General features: G+C 39.4%; 1 protein-coding gene across 3 annotated transcripts; it reads right to left on the bottom strand.

Moving 5' to 3' along the window:
- Positions 1 to 1,681: 1,681 nt before the first annotated feature.
- On the bottom strand, positions 1,682 to 15,377 carry zdhhc16a (zinc finger DHHC-type palmitoyltransferase 16a). Of its 3 annotated transcripts, none has more exons than XM_062995195.1 (11): positions 15,280 to 15,377; positions 11,234 to 11,467; positions 10,928 to 11,122; positions 10,737 to 10,825; positions 9,953 to 9,981; positions 9,193 to 9,326; positions 8,928 to 9,023; positions 7,406 to 7,488; positions 7,181 to 7,304; positions 3,233 to 3,303; positions 1,682 to 2,641 (listed from the first exon to the last, which is right to left on the bottom strand). In XM_062995195.1, the coding sequence occupies exons 2-11, from the start codon at positions 11,459 to 11,461 to the stop codon at positions 2,539 to 2,541; spliced, it is 1,152 nt and encodes a 383-aa protein (XP_062851265.1). In that variant the 5' UTR covers positions 11,462 to 11,467; positions 15,280 to 15,377; the 3' UTR covers positions 1,682 to 2,538. The 3 variants fall into 3 exon arrangements, with proteins under 3 accessions (XP_062851265.1, XP_062851266.1, XP_062851267.1); XM_062995196.1 differs by lacking the exon at positions 15,280 to 15,377 and adding an exon at positions 11,789 to 11,958; XM_062995197.1 differs by lacking the exon at positions 8,928 to 9,023.
- Positions 15,378 to 15,607: the final 230 nt, after the last annotated feature.

Below are 15,607 nucleotides of genomic sequence, written 5' to 3'. Positions count from 1 at the left end.
ACAAAACATTGTTATATTAGTGTTACTGAATCAGTGTTGCTGAATAGTTTATTGATCTAGAACTGTACAGCATGAAACCTGATATACAGTATATTTTTTCCAAATTTAAATACTTACATACTTGACAATTTACTGAGCAGTGGATTCCATTAAGTAGTTTACACAGTAGAAAAAAAAACTAATTTTCATTCATTTTCAATAACCTTTACATAGAAAGGATAAAACTCTATGGCTTTTGTTCTGCCTCTCTTGTCCGATCACTCAGGTTTGATGACGGTGGGGAGGTGGGCGCTGATGTCCTGCGAAAGCCTTTATGACCTTGTTACCTGCTCGCTCTCCCTTTTAGTTATGCTGTAATAATTAGGGGTCCCAGAGTCTAAAGCTACTCTGTAAAACAGATTTTTTACTTAATTCACAATTTAAATTTTTAACTAAATTTTCCGTTGTTTTACCCCGAGGTGGTTCTGAGGGAAACCTGTTTACCCACCCGAGGTTAAGGAATGAAGTCAAGACTGCCGTGCCAACAATGCTGCTCCTGCCAGATGTGACGGAAACCTGGCGTGTTTGCACCAAGAATGTCAAGAACTCACTACAGACTTTATCAGAGTGGACTGAATAATAACTCCAATTATTTTTGATAGTTATAACTTATAACTTTTAGTTCATTTTAATTTGTGTTTGTATGATTTTGTGTAAATACTATTTATTTAAAGTATCCTCCAGGCCACCCAAGGAGGGTGGGGGTCCCTGCTGAGTCTGGTTCCTCTCAAGGTTTCTTCCTGTAATTTTAAGGGAGTTTTTCCTCGCCACTGTCGCCCTTGGCTTGCTCAACAGGGGTTTTTGTTTTTGTATCTGTTGGTCCTGGATTCTGTGAAGTTGCTTTGAGACAATGTCTATTGTAAAAAGCACTATATAAATAAACTTGACTTTTGTGCAGCTGTTCTCAATTTTTATGTGCTATGCCACAACAGTGAACAAAGCCAGTCTTGTATAATACACCAACATGTTATTATGTAATTATGGGTTTAAAGTTCAGAAGGGCAACCTGCACTAACTTCAAGTTTCTATCAAACTAGAAAATAATTTACTTTACTGTACTGCCATGTGTATGTACATTTAACAATAAAGGCATTTAAAATCCCATTTATCTCCACCCACAGTAATGAATCCCACTAAACTTATTTAAATTTCCAGCATTTAGCAGACACTCTTATCCAAAGCGACGTACAGAAGTTCCTCCACAGTAAACATTACCTTACTCTAGTTTTAGTAGACAACAGTCCAAGAACACAAATCTGCTAAAACCCTGTTTTTGGTTTTTTTTTGGGTGTTAGTGAGTGTTTGTTATTACAAGTCAGCTTAAGTGTTTAGAAAGAGGTGGGTTTTTAATCATTTTTTAAAGACCGCAAGAGACTTAGAAGTTCGGACAGACAAAGGAAGTTCGTTCCACCACTTGGGTGCAAGTACAGAGAAGAGCCTTGATGCTCGTCTTCCTCGAGTCCTGGGTGGAAGATCAAGTCGAGCGAGACTAGTGGCTCGAAGGTTGCGTGGTACAGAGCGGGGTTTTATTAGACCATGAAGGTAGCTTGGGGCTGGTCCATTTTTGGCTTTGTAGGCGAGCTTCAGTGTGAAAATGAATTATGAAAAAGGAATGAAAAAGTAAACAATACCCACTCCACAATTCACAGAAAACAAACAAGATATGTTTATTTTTAAATACACTAAAATGAACAAAACATAAAACCATCACCGGATGCTTACGTTAGAGTTGGTACATAGGCACAATAAACAGAAAATAATTAACATGAAAATAAAACGTGGTTCTTTATCCTTTAATGGATTAGCCATGTGCAGTTCTGATGTCTGAAAGAGCACAGCTCCACAATCAGTGCTGGTACACATCAGCGTCATCATAAATGTCAGTTATAAAAAGGACACAGACATCTGGTGGTGATGAAAAATGTATTTCTCTTTATGCATTTTCTCCCTTTTTAGCGCGTCCAATTGCCCCATTGCATCATGCTTCCTCTCCACCAATGCCGATCTCTGCTCTGACTGAGGAGAACAAAGCTAACCCACGCCCCCTCCGACACGTGGGCAGCAGCCGTATGCATCTTATCACCTACAATTTGTTGAGTGCAGTGTAGCTTAGCTGCGTGTACGGAAGGACACATCCTAAAAGCAGTCTTTTCTCATCTCTGTGCAGGCGCCATCAATCAGCGAGCAGAGGTCGTAATTGCACCAGTCATGAGAGAGCGACCCCTTCCGGCTTAGTCCCGCCCATATGAACAACAGGCCAATCGTTGTTCATGTGGCCGCTCAGCCTCAGCCGGCAAGGGTCCAGCTCTGGTTCCAGCGTGTGTTTTTACCGCTGCACCACCTGAGCGGCCCTATACTTTTTAATTCTTAATGACTTGCCACCACAGTTAATAATACAGGCTTTGAGCACTCTGTAAGAGCAGAGCTATGAATCAACCTGCTGAGTGTGGAGTAACCTGGGTACTGCAACATTGCATTTGCAGGTTTTGAGTCCTAAGTCTATACTGCTATCATGTCCTTTTTAATTGGGTAGATGTCCCATGTTAGCCCATCACCGTAGGGCATGTGTCCAGAAGGCAGAAAAACCCTCGTCAGCCAGTGACTATAAAGAAAATGAGAACAATTAGTAAAGTTACTATACAGAAATAAATCAATGCCATACAATAACCTAACATTTGTAAAGATCATGTAGACCACCATACACCATAAAATTATGATTCCCAAATGGTCCCTTCCTTAGGAAAATGGTTTTGGGTTTAGCTCTAGAAGGAACCACTGAGGGATCCATGAAGAACCTTAAAATATGAGATTCTACAAAGAATCATTAAAAGAAGCTTCTTAGGAGTTCTTAGTGAAATCAGAATCAACTGTTACATGAACCAGTGCTGACAGCAAAACTCCTACTTGTGGAATGATTTAAACAACAGGCTAAAATAGATCATTAATTTACCATAAATTTAATGTCAAATAAAAACTACAAATGCTTGTGAAATTGAAAATGAAAAACAAGTAATATGTCTTAGCTTAAACCTGATTAATAGTCCTTGGTAAACACATACAATGATTCTAGTTACAGTATTTTTATCACTATCTTATTGTATACATGAGACCCCAAGTTTAGATAAGCAATGTACTGACATTAAATCAATTTAGGCAACTTATTGTTGCAGCCCTAATAAAAAAAAAGTCTTACCTTTTCTTTTCTACACCAAAAAACACCTTCAAGTTGTTCATCCTCCCATAGTTAAAAGGATTCTTGTAGACCTGTCATGAAAATAAGTTAGTAGACTCAGTTTAGCATTTTGTGAGATACATACATAGTGTTATTGGTCAGTTACATATAAAATAATTAAATAAATGAGACACAAAGAAAATAAAAAATAGACATTAGAGAAATCAGTTTGCCATTAGAGAAATCAGTAATCCAAAACAATTATTACACTATGACAGTGGTAGCCTAGTGAGTAGAGCTTTGGGTTATCAACTGCTATGCAGCCACTGTTGGGGCCTTGAGCAAGGCCTTTAACCCTCTCTGCTCCAGGGGTGTCATACAATGGCTGACACTATGCTCTGACCCAAGCTTCCAAACAAGCTTGGATATGCGGAAAAAGAATTTCATTGTATTGTACACATGCATCTGTACTTATACATATTATATATACATATAAATAATATAAATATGTATGTATGTATGTATGTATGTATATATACAGTATATACAGTGCCTTGCAAAAGTATTCAGCCCCCTTGAACTTTTCAACCTTTTGCCACATTTCAGGCTTCAAACATAACGATATGAAATTGTAATTTTTTTTGTGAAGAATCAACAACAAGTGGGACACAATCGTGAAGTGGAACGAAATTTATTGGATATTTTAAACTTTTTTTAGAAATAAAAAACTGAAAAGTGGGGCGTGCAATATTATTCAGCCCCCTTGCGTTAATACTTTGTAGCGCCACCTTTTGCTGCGATTACAGCTGCAAGTCGCTTGGGGTATGTCTCTATCAGTTTTGCACATCGAGAGACAGAAATTTTTGCCCATTCTTCCTTACAAAACAGCTCGAGCTCAGTGAGGTTGGATGGAGAGCGTTTGTGAACAGCAGTTTTCAGCTCTTTCCACAGATTCTCGATGGGATTCAGGTCTGGACTTTGACTTGGCCATTCTAACACCTGGATACGTTTATTTGTGAACCATTCCATTGTAGATTTTGCTTTATGTTTTGGATCATTGTCTTGTTGGAAGATAAATCTCCGTCCCAGTCTCAGGTCTTTTGCAGACTGCAACAGGTTTTCTTCCAGAATGGTCCTGTATTTGGCTCCATCCATCTTCCCATCAATTTTAACCATCTTCCCTGTCCCTGCTGAAGAAAAGCAGGCCCAAACCATGATGCTGCCACCACCATGTTTGACAGTGGGGATGGTGTGTTCAGGGTGATGAGCTGTGTTGCTTTTACGCCAAACATAACGTTTGCATTGTGGCCAAAAAGTTCGATTTTGGTTTCATCTGACCAGATCACCTTCTTCCACATGTTTGGTGTGTCTCCCAGGTGACTTTTTATAGATATCTTTGAGAAATGGCTTTCTTCTTGCCACTCTTCCATAAAGGCCAGATTTGTGCAGTGTACGACTGATTGTGTCCTATGGACAGAGTCTCCCACCTCAGCTGTAGATCTCTGCAGTTCATTCAGAGTGATCATGGGCCTCTTGGCTGCATCTCTGATCAGTCTTCTCCTTGTTTGAGCTGAAAGTTTAGAGGGACGGCCGGGTCTTGGTAGATTTGCAGTGGTCTGATACTCCTTCCATTTCAATATGATCGCTTGCACAGTGCTTCTTGAGATGTTTAAAGCTTGGGAAATCTTTTTGTATCCAAATCCGGCTTTAAACTTCTCCACAACAGTATCTCGGACCTGTTTGGTGTGTTCCTTGGTCTTCATCAGAATCAGAATCAGAATCAGAATACTTTATTGATCCCCGAGGGGAAATTTCAGATGTTACAGTTGCTCAGATTGTATATATGTATTAAGAATATTAAAAGGTAGAATATATTAAAAAGTAAAGTAAAGTAAAAATGCTCTTAAAATAAAGTGGCAAAACGCTCTTAAAATACACTTAAAACGCTCTTAAAATAAAGTGGCAGATGCAGTGGTGACATATATTGCACTATTTATGATACAACTATCATATTGCACGTATTGTAAGGTCTATTACTTAAGTGAGGAGTTGTAAAGTTTGATGGCCACAGGTAGGAATGACCTCCTGTGGCGCTCCGTGGTGCTTTTGGGTGGAATGAGTCTTTGACTGAACGTGCTTCTGCGTCTTTCCAGTGTGTTGTACAGCGGGTGAGAGGTATTGTCCATAATGGACTTCAGCTTAGACAGCATCCTCCTCTCTGACACTGTCGTCAGCGAGTCCAGCTCCACACCCACCACATCACTGGCCTTACGGATCAGTTTGTTCAGTCTGTTGGCATCTGCCACCTTCAGCCTGCTGCCCCAGCATGCAACTGCATAAAGGATAGCACTCGCCACCACAGACTCATAAAAGATCTTTAGCATAGTCCTGCAGATGTTGAAAGACCTTAGCCGTCTTAAAAAGTAGAGACGACTTTGGCCCTTCCTGTAGAGGGTTTCCGTGTTTTTACTCCAGTCCAGTTTATTGTCTATGTACACTCCCAGGTATTTGTAGTCCTCAACAGTGTCCACACTGACCCCATTGATGGACACAGGGGTCACCGGTGCCTTTTTTCTTCTCATGTCCACAACCAGCTCTTTTGTCTTTGTCACATTAAGCTGTAGATGGTTCAGCTCGCACCATGTGACAAAGTCCTTCACCGTAGCCCTGTACTCGTCCTCATCACCCTTGCTGATACATCCAACTATCGCTGAGTCATCAGAAAATTTCTGAAGGTGGCAGGTCTCAGTCCGATAGCTGAAGTCCGTGGTGTAGAGGGTGAAGAGGAAGGGAGAGAGAACAGTTCCCTGTGGTGTTCCGGTGTTGCTGATCACTCTGTCCGACACACCGTGCTGCAGGCGCACGTACTGAGGTCTGCCGGTCAGGTAGTCTGTAATCCAGGACACGAGGGGGGTGTCCACCTGCATCGCTGTCAGCTTCTCACCCAGAAGAGCCGGATGAATTGTGTTGAATATGATGCTCTCTGCGCTTTAAACAGAACTCTGAGACTGTCACAGAGCAGGTGCATTTATACGGAGACTTGATTACACACAGGTGGATTCTATTTATCACCATCAGTCATTTAGGTCAACATTGGATCATTCAGAGATCCTCACTGAACTTCTGGAGTGAGTTTGCTGCACTGAAAGTAAAGGGGCTGAATAATATTGCACGCCGCACTTTTTAGTTTTTTTTTTCTAAAAAAAGTTTAAAATATCCAATAAATTTCGTTCTACTTCATGATTGTGTCCCACTTGTTGTTGATTCTTCACAAAAAATTACAATTTCATATCGTTATGTTTGAAGCCTGAAATGTGGCAAAAGGTTGAAAAGTTCAAGGGGGCTGAATACTTTTGCAAGGCACTGTATATATATATATATATATATATATATACACAGTGTATGTGTATAAATATATATATACAGTGTATCACAAAAGTGAGTACACCCCTCACATTTCTGCAAATATTTTGTTATATCTTTTCATGGGACAACACTATAGAAATAAAACTTGGATATAACTTTACACCCCATTTACACCTGGGACCTTGACACATGACACCAGGGAGGGACAATGACACATTTGGGCACAATTTGGACATGTTCACTGTGGAGTGTACTCACTTATGTTGCCAGCTATTTAGACATTAATGGCTGTGTGTTGAGTTATTTTCAGAAGACAGTAAATCTACACTGCTATACAAGCTGTACACTGACTACTCTAAGTTATATCCAAGTTTCATGTCTATAGTGTTGTCCCATGAAAAGATATAATGAAATATTTGCAGAAATGTGAGGGGTGTACTCACTTTTGTGATACACTGTATATATATATATATATAGTATAAATAATCAATTAATTAATCCATTTGCTAAAATACTTGCACTGAAGGACAATTCAAGATCACTTCTTTTATGAAACTAAGCTTGTTAAAATATGTGCATTAAATGTCTGTTGATTTGCTCTACCTTTCCCCGTTTTGCCATGCGTTTGGCCTCTTTAGAGTTGATATGTCTCTCTATACTGGTCTCTCCATGAGAAATGAGGACAGCATGCCACGCAGTCAATCCTCCCAAAGCGAGTCCTACCGTGCTGAGGACACAGACCTCATTATCAACAAACATCTGCTATTAAACATATAAATCATTTACTAAATGAATTTACTGAAGAACAACACTGGCGGAAATGGATACCTGGTAAGCACCCACATGTAGATAATGCTTTTATGAAACATTCTGTTCATGAAGGTGTAAGGAAGTACTGGAGTCTCAGCACTCTGTTAAGCAAAAAATAACAAGACAAAATCAGTTCAGCTTGTGAAAAGATGAAAATACATTTAAATGCAATGCCTGACTTATTTGATGTGTAAACGACTACTATGCCCCTTTCCACTGGACAGTGCAATACAGCAGGTACGATAAGTAACCCGAATCATGATTAGAGCACCTGTCGGATGCTTTGTGAAGACATTAAACGGGCAGTTCATGCTCGAAAACCCTCCAGTGTAACTAAAATAAAACAATTCTGGAAAGAAAAGTGGCCCAAAATTCCTCCACAGCAATATAAAAGATCACTGTGAGGGCGCCCAAATGGCGCAGCGGGATAATCTGAGCTGAGATTGAGCTCCCGGTTGGCTGGGCGCCCTCTAGCAGACACAATTGGCTAGTGCCTGCATCAGACAGAAATTGGCTTCCAGTCTGCTGGGTGGGAAAGACTAGACTAAAGGGTTGGGTTATTATCACTGTGTATGGACCTTGGTTGCCCAGAGCACCTGTACAGAAAGTGAAGTAGATCAGAAATCAGGGCGTGGCACACAAAGCCGACCACCTCACATGCAAATCCACTGAAGTATGGGAGAATAAGAAGGCATTGGTCGGACTGCGCACACTTCGGAGGGAGTGTGTTTTAGGCGAATATACACCCTGTTTGGTCACCATTGGGGTCCCCAGCAGTGGAATGGCTACGCTAAATTGGGAGAAAAAGGAGGAAAAATACATTTAAAAAGAAGATCACTGTGGAGTTATTGCACACATTTGATTGGTGGCCCAGCCAGTTATTAGGTATAGGGGGCAACTACTTTTTTTTAAATTGATAATTGACGTTTGGAGGACGAACAAAGTAAGAATTTCATTGTACAGTGTAAAACTCCATAAAGTGTGACCATAAAACTCTTGAATCTTTTTACATGGATGATAAATTTGGAATAAATACAGTATTTATCTTCAATAAAAAAATAATTTAAAAGCTGCATTTTGTGTTTATTCGTCTTTATGTTATATTAAAATTGGTTGGAAGATTTAAAACATTTAAATGTGACAAATTAGCAAAAAAAATAGAAGAAATTGGAAGGGGGCAAATAAAGTACTTTTCCACACCACTGTGTATATAAAGTGTGCATTTGGTATACAGTTTAACATAAAGGTATGTACTATAATTATTCTATTAATACATATGTACATATAATTACTTATTGTATAATAAAATGGTGTGCATTTTAGCTCTGCATGTCATTATTCATTACACTTGATACAGTGACAAAAAAAAAATCACAATTCTTTTTATGCCATCAGTTACAATGCAGTGGAAACAATGACCAACTGTAACCGTGCCATGCAGTACTGTACTGTACAGTGGAGAAACAGCATTAAAGACGCTTTAAGATGACCCCAAAACACCCCAAAAGCACCCAGCTGAAAGCAAAGCGCTCCGCACTACCTTCCCAGTCATGGATTCTGACGGCAGGATTCCTATGAGCACAGCTACACCTGTTACTGGAACACCCTGTTTCTCCATATCCATGTGCTTGTATCGCTATTAAAGTAATGTTAGAAAAGAAGCAGCCAGGTTATTGCATCCACAAGACCCCCAATATTAGTAAAATAAAGAGGAAAAGAACCAACACCAACCGGATATCAGATCAATTAAAGATGCTCTAAATATTTCAAGACATTTCAGATCTAAAACTGAAAGAGGAACTCACATCCAGGGCACGGTATGCATCTATGAAGAGATTACGGCCACTGACGCTACAATAAATACAGCCGAGTGTCATGTAAAGACAGAAGGAGAAAAAGTAGCGGTGGTTGAAATGACCAACACAGTTGTTAAGCCAAGCTGAAATGGACTGTTAAGGTTGATTATAAAAGTATAAAAATAAATAACAGGAATTTTACTTTGAATACATTTACATGAGGGTCAGATAACATAAAAAATAAATAATAACATTAAATAATGATAATGATCTATATATAGTTGTTAGTTACTAAGGCCTTTCTGATTTGAGGCGACAGTGCTACCCACTTAATTAAAGAAATGGGTGCAGTGTCCCAAACTACAACATATCACACTTAATATCACCTAATTATACAAGCAAAGTTTGTACTGGATCGTACTCTGAATTGTCTTAAGACTTAGTCTTAATTTGGATTTATCAGTACACCATTCACACGGTTACTTGACTAATCAATGATTTACAGAATAATCACATGCCAAATTGTTATTATTAACAATAACGACGTGACTAAAGTTCATACAATGGGACTGAAACCCTGTGGCAAATGTTGTTAGGAACAATTCTCATACTGACATCCACAAGATGAACATCACTGCACAGTTCAGTGTGTTACATAACAGATCCAACTAAGTGATACATGTGTAAGCTGAATACAGTGCAGCATCACCTCATAACTGGATTCTGATAGAAACACTGTAGGATTTTATTTAATCTTTTAAAAGGATACGACAGTGATGGTCCATTTTCAGTATACACCTGCAAAAAAAAAAAATAATAATATATGTTAACTGCTGAATGTGTTTGCACACTTAAGACAGGTGTTTACTCACTTTTTAAATCTGATTTAATTTACTTGCTTTAGTTTAATGGTTTTTTTTAAATGATTTTAGCAGAGACGTTTTGCATGGGGTGTAAGAACAGATATGCAGTGATTATTGCTCCTTGTGGGGCTGTTGTTCCCACTTTTTTATGCGACTACTAGATAAATTTTTACCTTATAGTGTTCGTTCTTTGTTCATACACTGATCAGGCATAACATTATGATCACCTTCCTAACTGACTGGTCTGCGGCTATGCAGCAACAAACTGCTATGCACTGTGTATTCTGACACCTTTCTATAAGAACCAGCATTAACTTCTTCAGCAATTTGAGCTACAGTAGCTCGTCTGTTGGATCAGCCCACGTGCATCAATGAGCCTTGGCCGCCCATGACCCTGTCGCAGGTTTACCACTGTTCCTTCCTTGGACCACTTTTGATAGATACTGACCACTGCAGACCGAGAACACCCCACAAGAGCTGCAGTTTTGGAGATGCTCTGACCCAGTCGTCTAGCCATCACAATTTGGCCCTTGTCAAACTGGCTCAAATCCTTATGCTTGCTCATTTTTCCTGCTTTTCCTGCATCAACTTTGAGGATAAAATCACTTGCTGCATAATGTTATGCCTTGTTAGTGTATTTATAAGCACAAAGTGGTTGCATACAAGTCTTCATTCACTAATCGTTCTTACGTGTTGCAAATTCCACAGTGATGAGTTCTTGCTGGTTTGGGAATGATACACTTTTTACAGACCGACACGAATGGAACATCATTCTTCATCTAAAAAGCAAAAAGAAAATTCAATATGTATTATTAATTTTTAAAATCATATGGGACATTATTATTCCAGTCATTTTGTTCATGCTTGCTTGTGCATCACACCTTTGGGGGGTATCCAGGTGAAGTCGTGGTGGCCTTGTAATAGTGGAAAACTATCATGACCAAATTCCAGTGTCCATAACTCAAGTGCCACACTACCCAGCCAAGTGAATAGGTTTTAATGGCAAAAGGAAGAAAGCAGAAGTATGCAACACAGAGGACGGAGCTGGTGAGAACTATCACTAAAAATACAAATACCTAAAAAGAAGAGAAAGAGAAAAAAATCACAAATGGCAAAAAAATATGCAACAGTTCTAAAATAATAAAATCTAAATTCAAATTCAAAATTATGGTAAATGGAAGACTTACCACCCCAAACCAGCGGGTGAGAATATCTACTATCCAGAAGATCGGTTCAAACAGGGAATCAGTCACAAGATCTGAGTTGCAGAGAGAGTTGTAGCAGACTGACTTGACGATGAGTTTCATGTAGCAAAGAGGATCTTTTAGTCTCTGAGGCAAGCGGATGCGACTGCGCCTGGAGCAGCTCCGAGTCCATCTCGACAGCAGGTGCACAGCACAGGAGCACAGCCGCATTGTGACCTGACAGGATGAGAGGTTGCGTTTCACTACAACTCCACTGCCTATACTTTATCCACTTTTTTTTAAACAAAAACATATAAAGTGCAATACAAAATATAAAAGTTATAAAAGATAAAGTCAGTTATGAGTTATATACAGGGGTTGGACAAAATAACTGAAACACCTGTAATTTTAGTGTGGGAGGTTTCATGGCTAAATTGGCCAAGCTTCATTAATTGCACATTGCACCAGTAAGAGCAGAGTGTGAAGGTTCAATTAGCAGGGTAAGAGCACAGTTTTGCTCAAAATATTGCAATGCACACAACATTATGGGTGACATACCAGAGTTCAAAAGAGGACAAATTGTTGGTGCACGTCTTGCTGGCGCATCTGTGACCAAGACAGCAAGTCTTTGTGATGTATCAAGAGCCACGGTATCCAGGGTAATGTCAGCATACCACCAAGAAGGACAAACCACATCCAACAGGATTAACTGTGGACGCAAGAGGAAGCTGTCTGAAAGGGATGTTCGGGTGCTAACCCGGATTGTATCCAAAAAACATAAAACCACGGCTGCCCAAATCACGGCAGAATTAAATGTGCACCTCAACTCTCCTGTTTCCACCAGAACTGTCCGTCGGGAGCTCCACAGGGTCAATATACACGGCCGGGCTGCTATAGCCAAACCTTTGGTCACTCGTGCCAATGCCAAACGTCGGTTTCAATGGTGCAAGGAGCGCAAATCTTGGGCTGTGGACAATGTGAAACATGTATTGTTCTCTGATGAGTCCACCTTTACTGTTTTCCCCACATCCGGGAGAGTTACGGTGTGGAGAAGCCCCAAAGAAGCGTACCACCCAGACTGTTGCATGCCCAGAGTGAAGCATGGGGATGGATCAGTGATGGTTTGGGCTGCCATATCATGGCATTCCCTTGGCCCAATACTTGTGCTAGATGGGCGCGTCACTGCCAAGGACTACCGAACCATTCTGGAGGACCATGTGCATCCAATGGCGGTGCCGTGTATCAGGATGACAATGCACCGCCCCTCCACAATGAAGGTAAAACAACTTGGAACCTGGAATTTCTGATTTTGGTTAATATAGTGGGTTTACTTCTGGTGAACTGGTGATGGGAGCTGCCTCACTTTGGTCTACTTCAGCAGGATCTGCACCACTAACTGAATCTGAATAATTCGTAGTCACCGTTAGCTGACCTTTGCACTTTTGTGGTGGGCAAATCATCACATGTGATTCTCTTTTTTTACTCCTAATTAAATGCAATGAGAGCTCCACACCCCAACCCCTGCAGCACACCATGGCCCCTGGTTGAGAACGACTGCAGTAGACCATCTGAGTATGTTCATACTAGTAATTGTGTTAGTTTTGTAGTAATAAACTTATTTTTGGCTTTCACTAAGAACAAACCAACAGCAAAAAGATTTTCTAAAATAACATCATGTGCCATGTGTAACATCAAGCTCCAGCATGTATTGTTCTTTTTTTAGTATGTACTAAAAATACCAACCAATTGTGGCACAGGAGGCAGGATGGTACTGTGAATAAAGTAAATATAATAGCAACACAATAACACAATAAAAAAACATATTTACCTTGCTAACAAAAGTAAATCCCATTGTTAATTTGGTAGTGTAGAGGCATGGCCTCTGAATTCATTGTCAAGTGCTTACTCCAGTTATTCAGTCCAGGAAAAATAACAGTTACCGAAATCATTGATATGACAATACACACATCACAGACAACTGTGTGTAAATGTTTGACCTTAACTGTATGAGATAAAGCTCTCAGTAACAGCTGAGCAATAAGATCAGTGAGCTGCTTATGGTTGAACCTGTAAGCCAGTTAGACAGAAGCATCTGATCTTTCTTACTAAAACAGAGTAAAAGTACTGAAATTAATACGATAAACAAGATCTGTGTCTGTTAGTTCCACAACACCCAAACTCTGGAACTCTTCGGGACTGTTTCTCAAAGGGCGACTAAAAACCTTCCTCTATACTGCACATTATTCTTCTTTCTCTATGTCTTAGCTTTGTTGTGTTCTTTCCTTCAATACTTACTTTGTGAAGCGTCCTCGGAATATGAAAGGCGCTTTATAAACTGAACTTATTATTACTATTGCACGATTACACCACACTGCTTGTTTTATCCTAGCATTTTTCTGGAAAATGTGGACATTTCATACAGCCACTAGACTAGTAATCAGAAGGTTAACCTACAAGCCCCACCACCACCAAGTTGCCACTTTTGGGTCCCTGAGCAATCTCCTTAACCCTCCATTGCTTAATGTGTAATTAAGATACGAAAACAATTGAAAAAGTGAACTTGTCACACCACTGCACATACTTTTACTCACTCTGTCGATCCAGATGTGATAAGGCCAGATATACTAGCAGCATTTTTGAATATTATGGCTTAAATTGCACAGCTGAAGAGATTCTTTATTAATTTTATGGAGTGTAGATGGTGAAATTTCTATATTCCTTGCAACCGTGCATTGTGAAATATTGTTCTTAAACATTTGGACTATACATTTAAGCAGTTCTTTGCAAAGTGGTGAACTTCGACCCATCCTTGCTCATAAACAAGCGAGCTTGTAGACATTAACTTTTGTTAATGCTACTTTTACGTCAACTCATGGCAGCATCTGCTGTCTTAGATTGTTAAACATTTCACCACATTCCTGTTCTTAATTGCATTTGTCCCAAGTTCTCAACACATGTTGTTGACATCAATGTAGGAATTAGTGAGTAATAACAAAAAGCAATAATGTTGATAAGATAAAACATTGCATATTTTTTATTTGTGCTGTTTTCAATCAGGTCAGTTAACAAATCACTGATTTCCATTTTTATTTAAATGTAACCTAATGTTGCAACTTTACATGGAATTGGGTTGGTAAAAAATTGGATGGAATTAATACAGAAGTGTACAGGACACTGACATTTTACCAAAACCCGCATAAATCACGTTATTAGAGGGTTTATGCAGTTAATACTTCTCTTTTTGGATTGCTGGGTTTAGTCTGATGTCCAATCTGGAGCAGACAGGCATTAAATTGTGCTGATGAAAAGCCACTGCACTCAACCTAAATCCTTATGAACGCTGGATTAACGGTGGGTCGCAACAACGCGCATGCGCAAACTCCTGTCTATCTCTCCCCTTTATCAATTTGTTTAGGGCAAAACGGTCACATTTACATATATAAAAAATTGGGTAAATATATAAATTATCTACCATAAGGCTTAAGATAAATTGATAATATTGTTACAAGAAAAAAATACGATATTTGCACACTCCTGTCTCATAATGGAAGAGCCAGTGACACAAAAACAAGTGGTTTATTGTTTTGAGTGTAAATTTGTTGTAAGTGACTAAACCAAGCATTTAGTACGTTTAAACGTTTATAAAAGTTACACCACATAAATACTTGCTTGCACTACAGAATAAACCCTAAATCCTGAAATTCCACATTCCAGTCAAGGCGTCAACTCAATAGATCATATTAGATTCGGGATACTGGCCAACCCACCCACCAGCAAAGATCCAGAACAACAGGCACATGTGGACAGACATGACACTTGCTAATAAGACTGGATAGGTTAGAAAGGTAGTTTATTTCATATAATGTAAAACCATACCTACACCTTGCACTGATCCTGAGCTACAACATACAAAGATGTACCAAGAGTCACATAACCGCCAACAGCAGTATCACTCACAGCAAGCAGGACAGCTTCACATTCTGTTAGTTTCAGTAAATAAAGATCATAAAGACATGCGAATTTGATTTAACATTTTTGTACAGTCTTACCTGAGAGTTTTCCTCTGTAATTAAATACGATCTCAGCTCATTGTGTACCTGTAGAACGGTTTAACCGAGGACATGATACCACACAAGCAGCTGTTCCTGGGCGCGCTGCTTTCATTGCTCAGCGACACTCAGGTTTGTGGACTGGAACGGCAAGGGATTATGGGAAATGTAGTGCATTTCGGAATTAGCGCATCAAGAACTACTCCTACACAACAGCTTCATTTGTTTGACCTTTTTTATGTATTTTAATTACATTTTTAAAATAATTTTCATATTTAGATAAAACCTGTGTGGTGGTGGTGAGGGTGTTTTCATTGAATCTTCAGTT

The sequence above is a fragment of the Trichomycterus rosablanca genome, chromosome 5 (genome assembly GCF_030014385.1).
Source record: "Trichomycterus rosablanca isolate fTriRos1 chromosome 5, fTriRos1.hap1, whole genome shotgun sequence".
NCBI lineage: Eukaryota > Metazoa > Chordata > Actinopteri > Siluriformes > Trichomycteridae > Trichomycterus > Trichomycterus rosablanca.
Note: the sequence above shows the minus strand (reverse complement) of the source record. Positions and strands in the feature narration are given on the sequence as shown.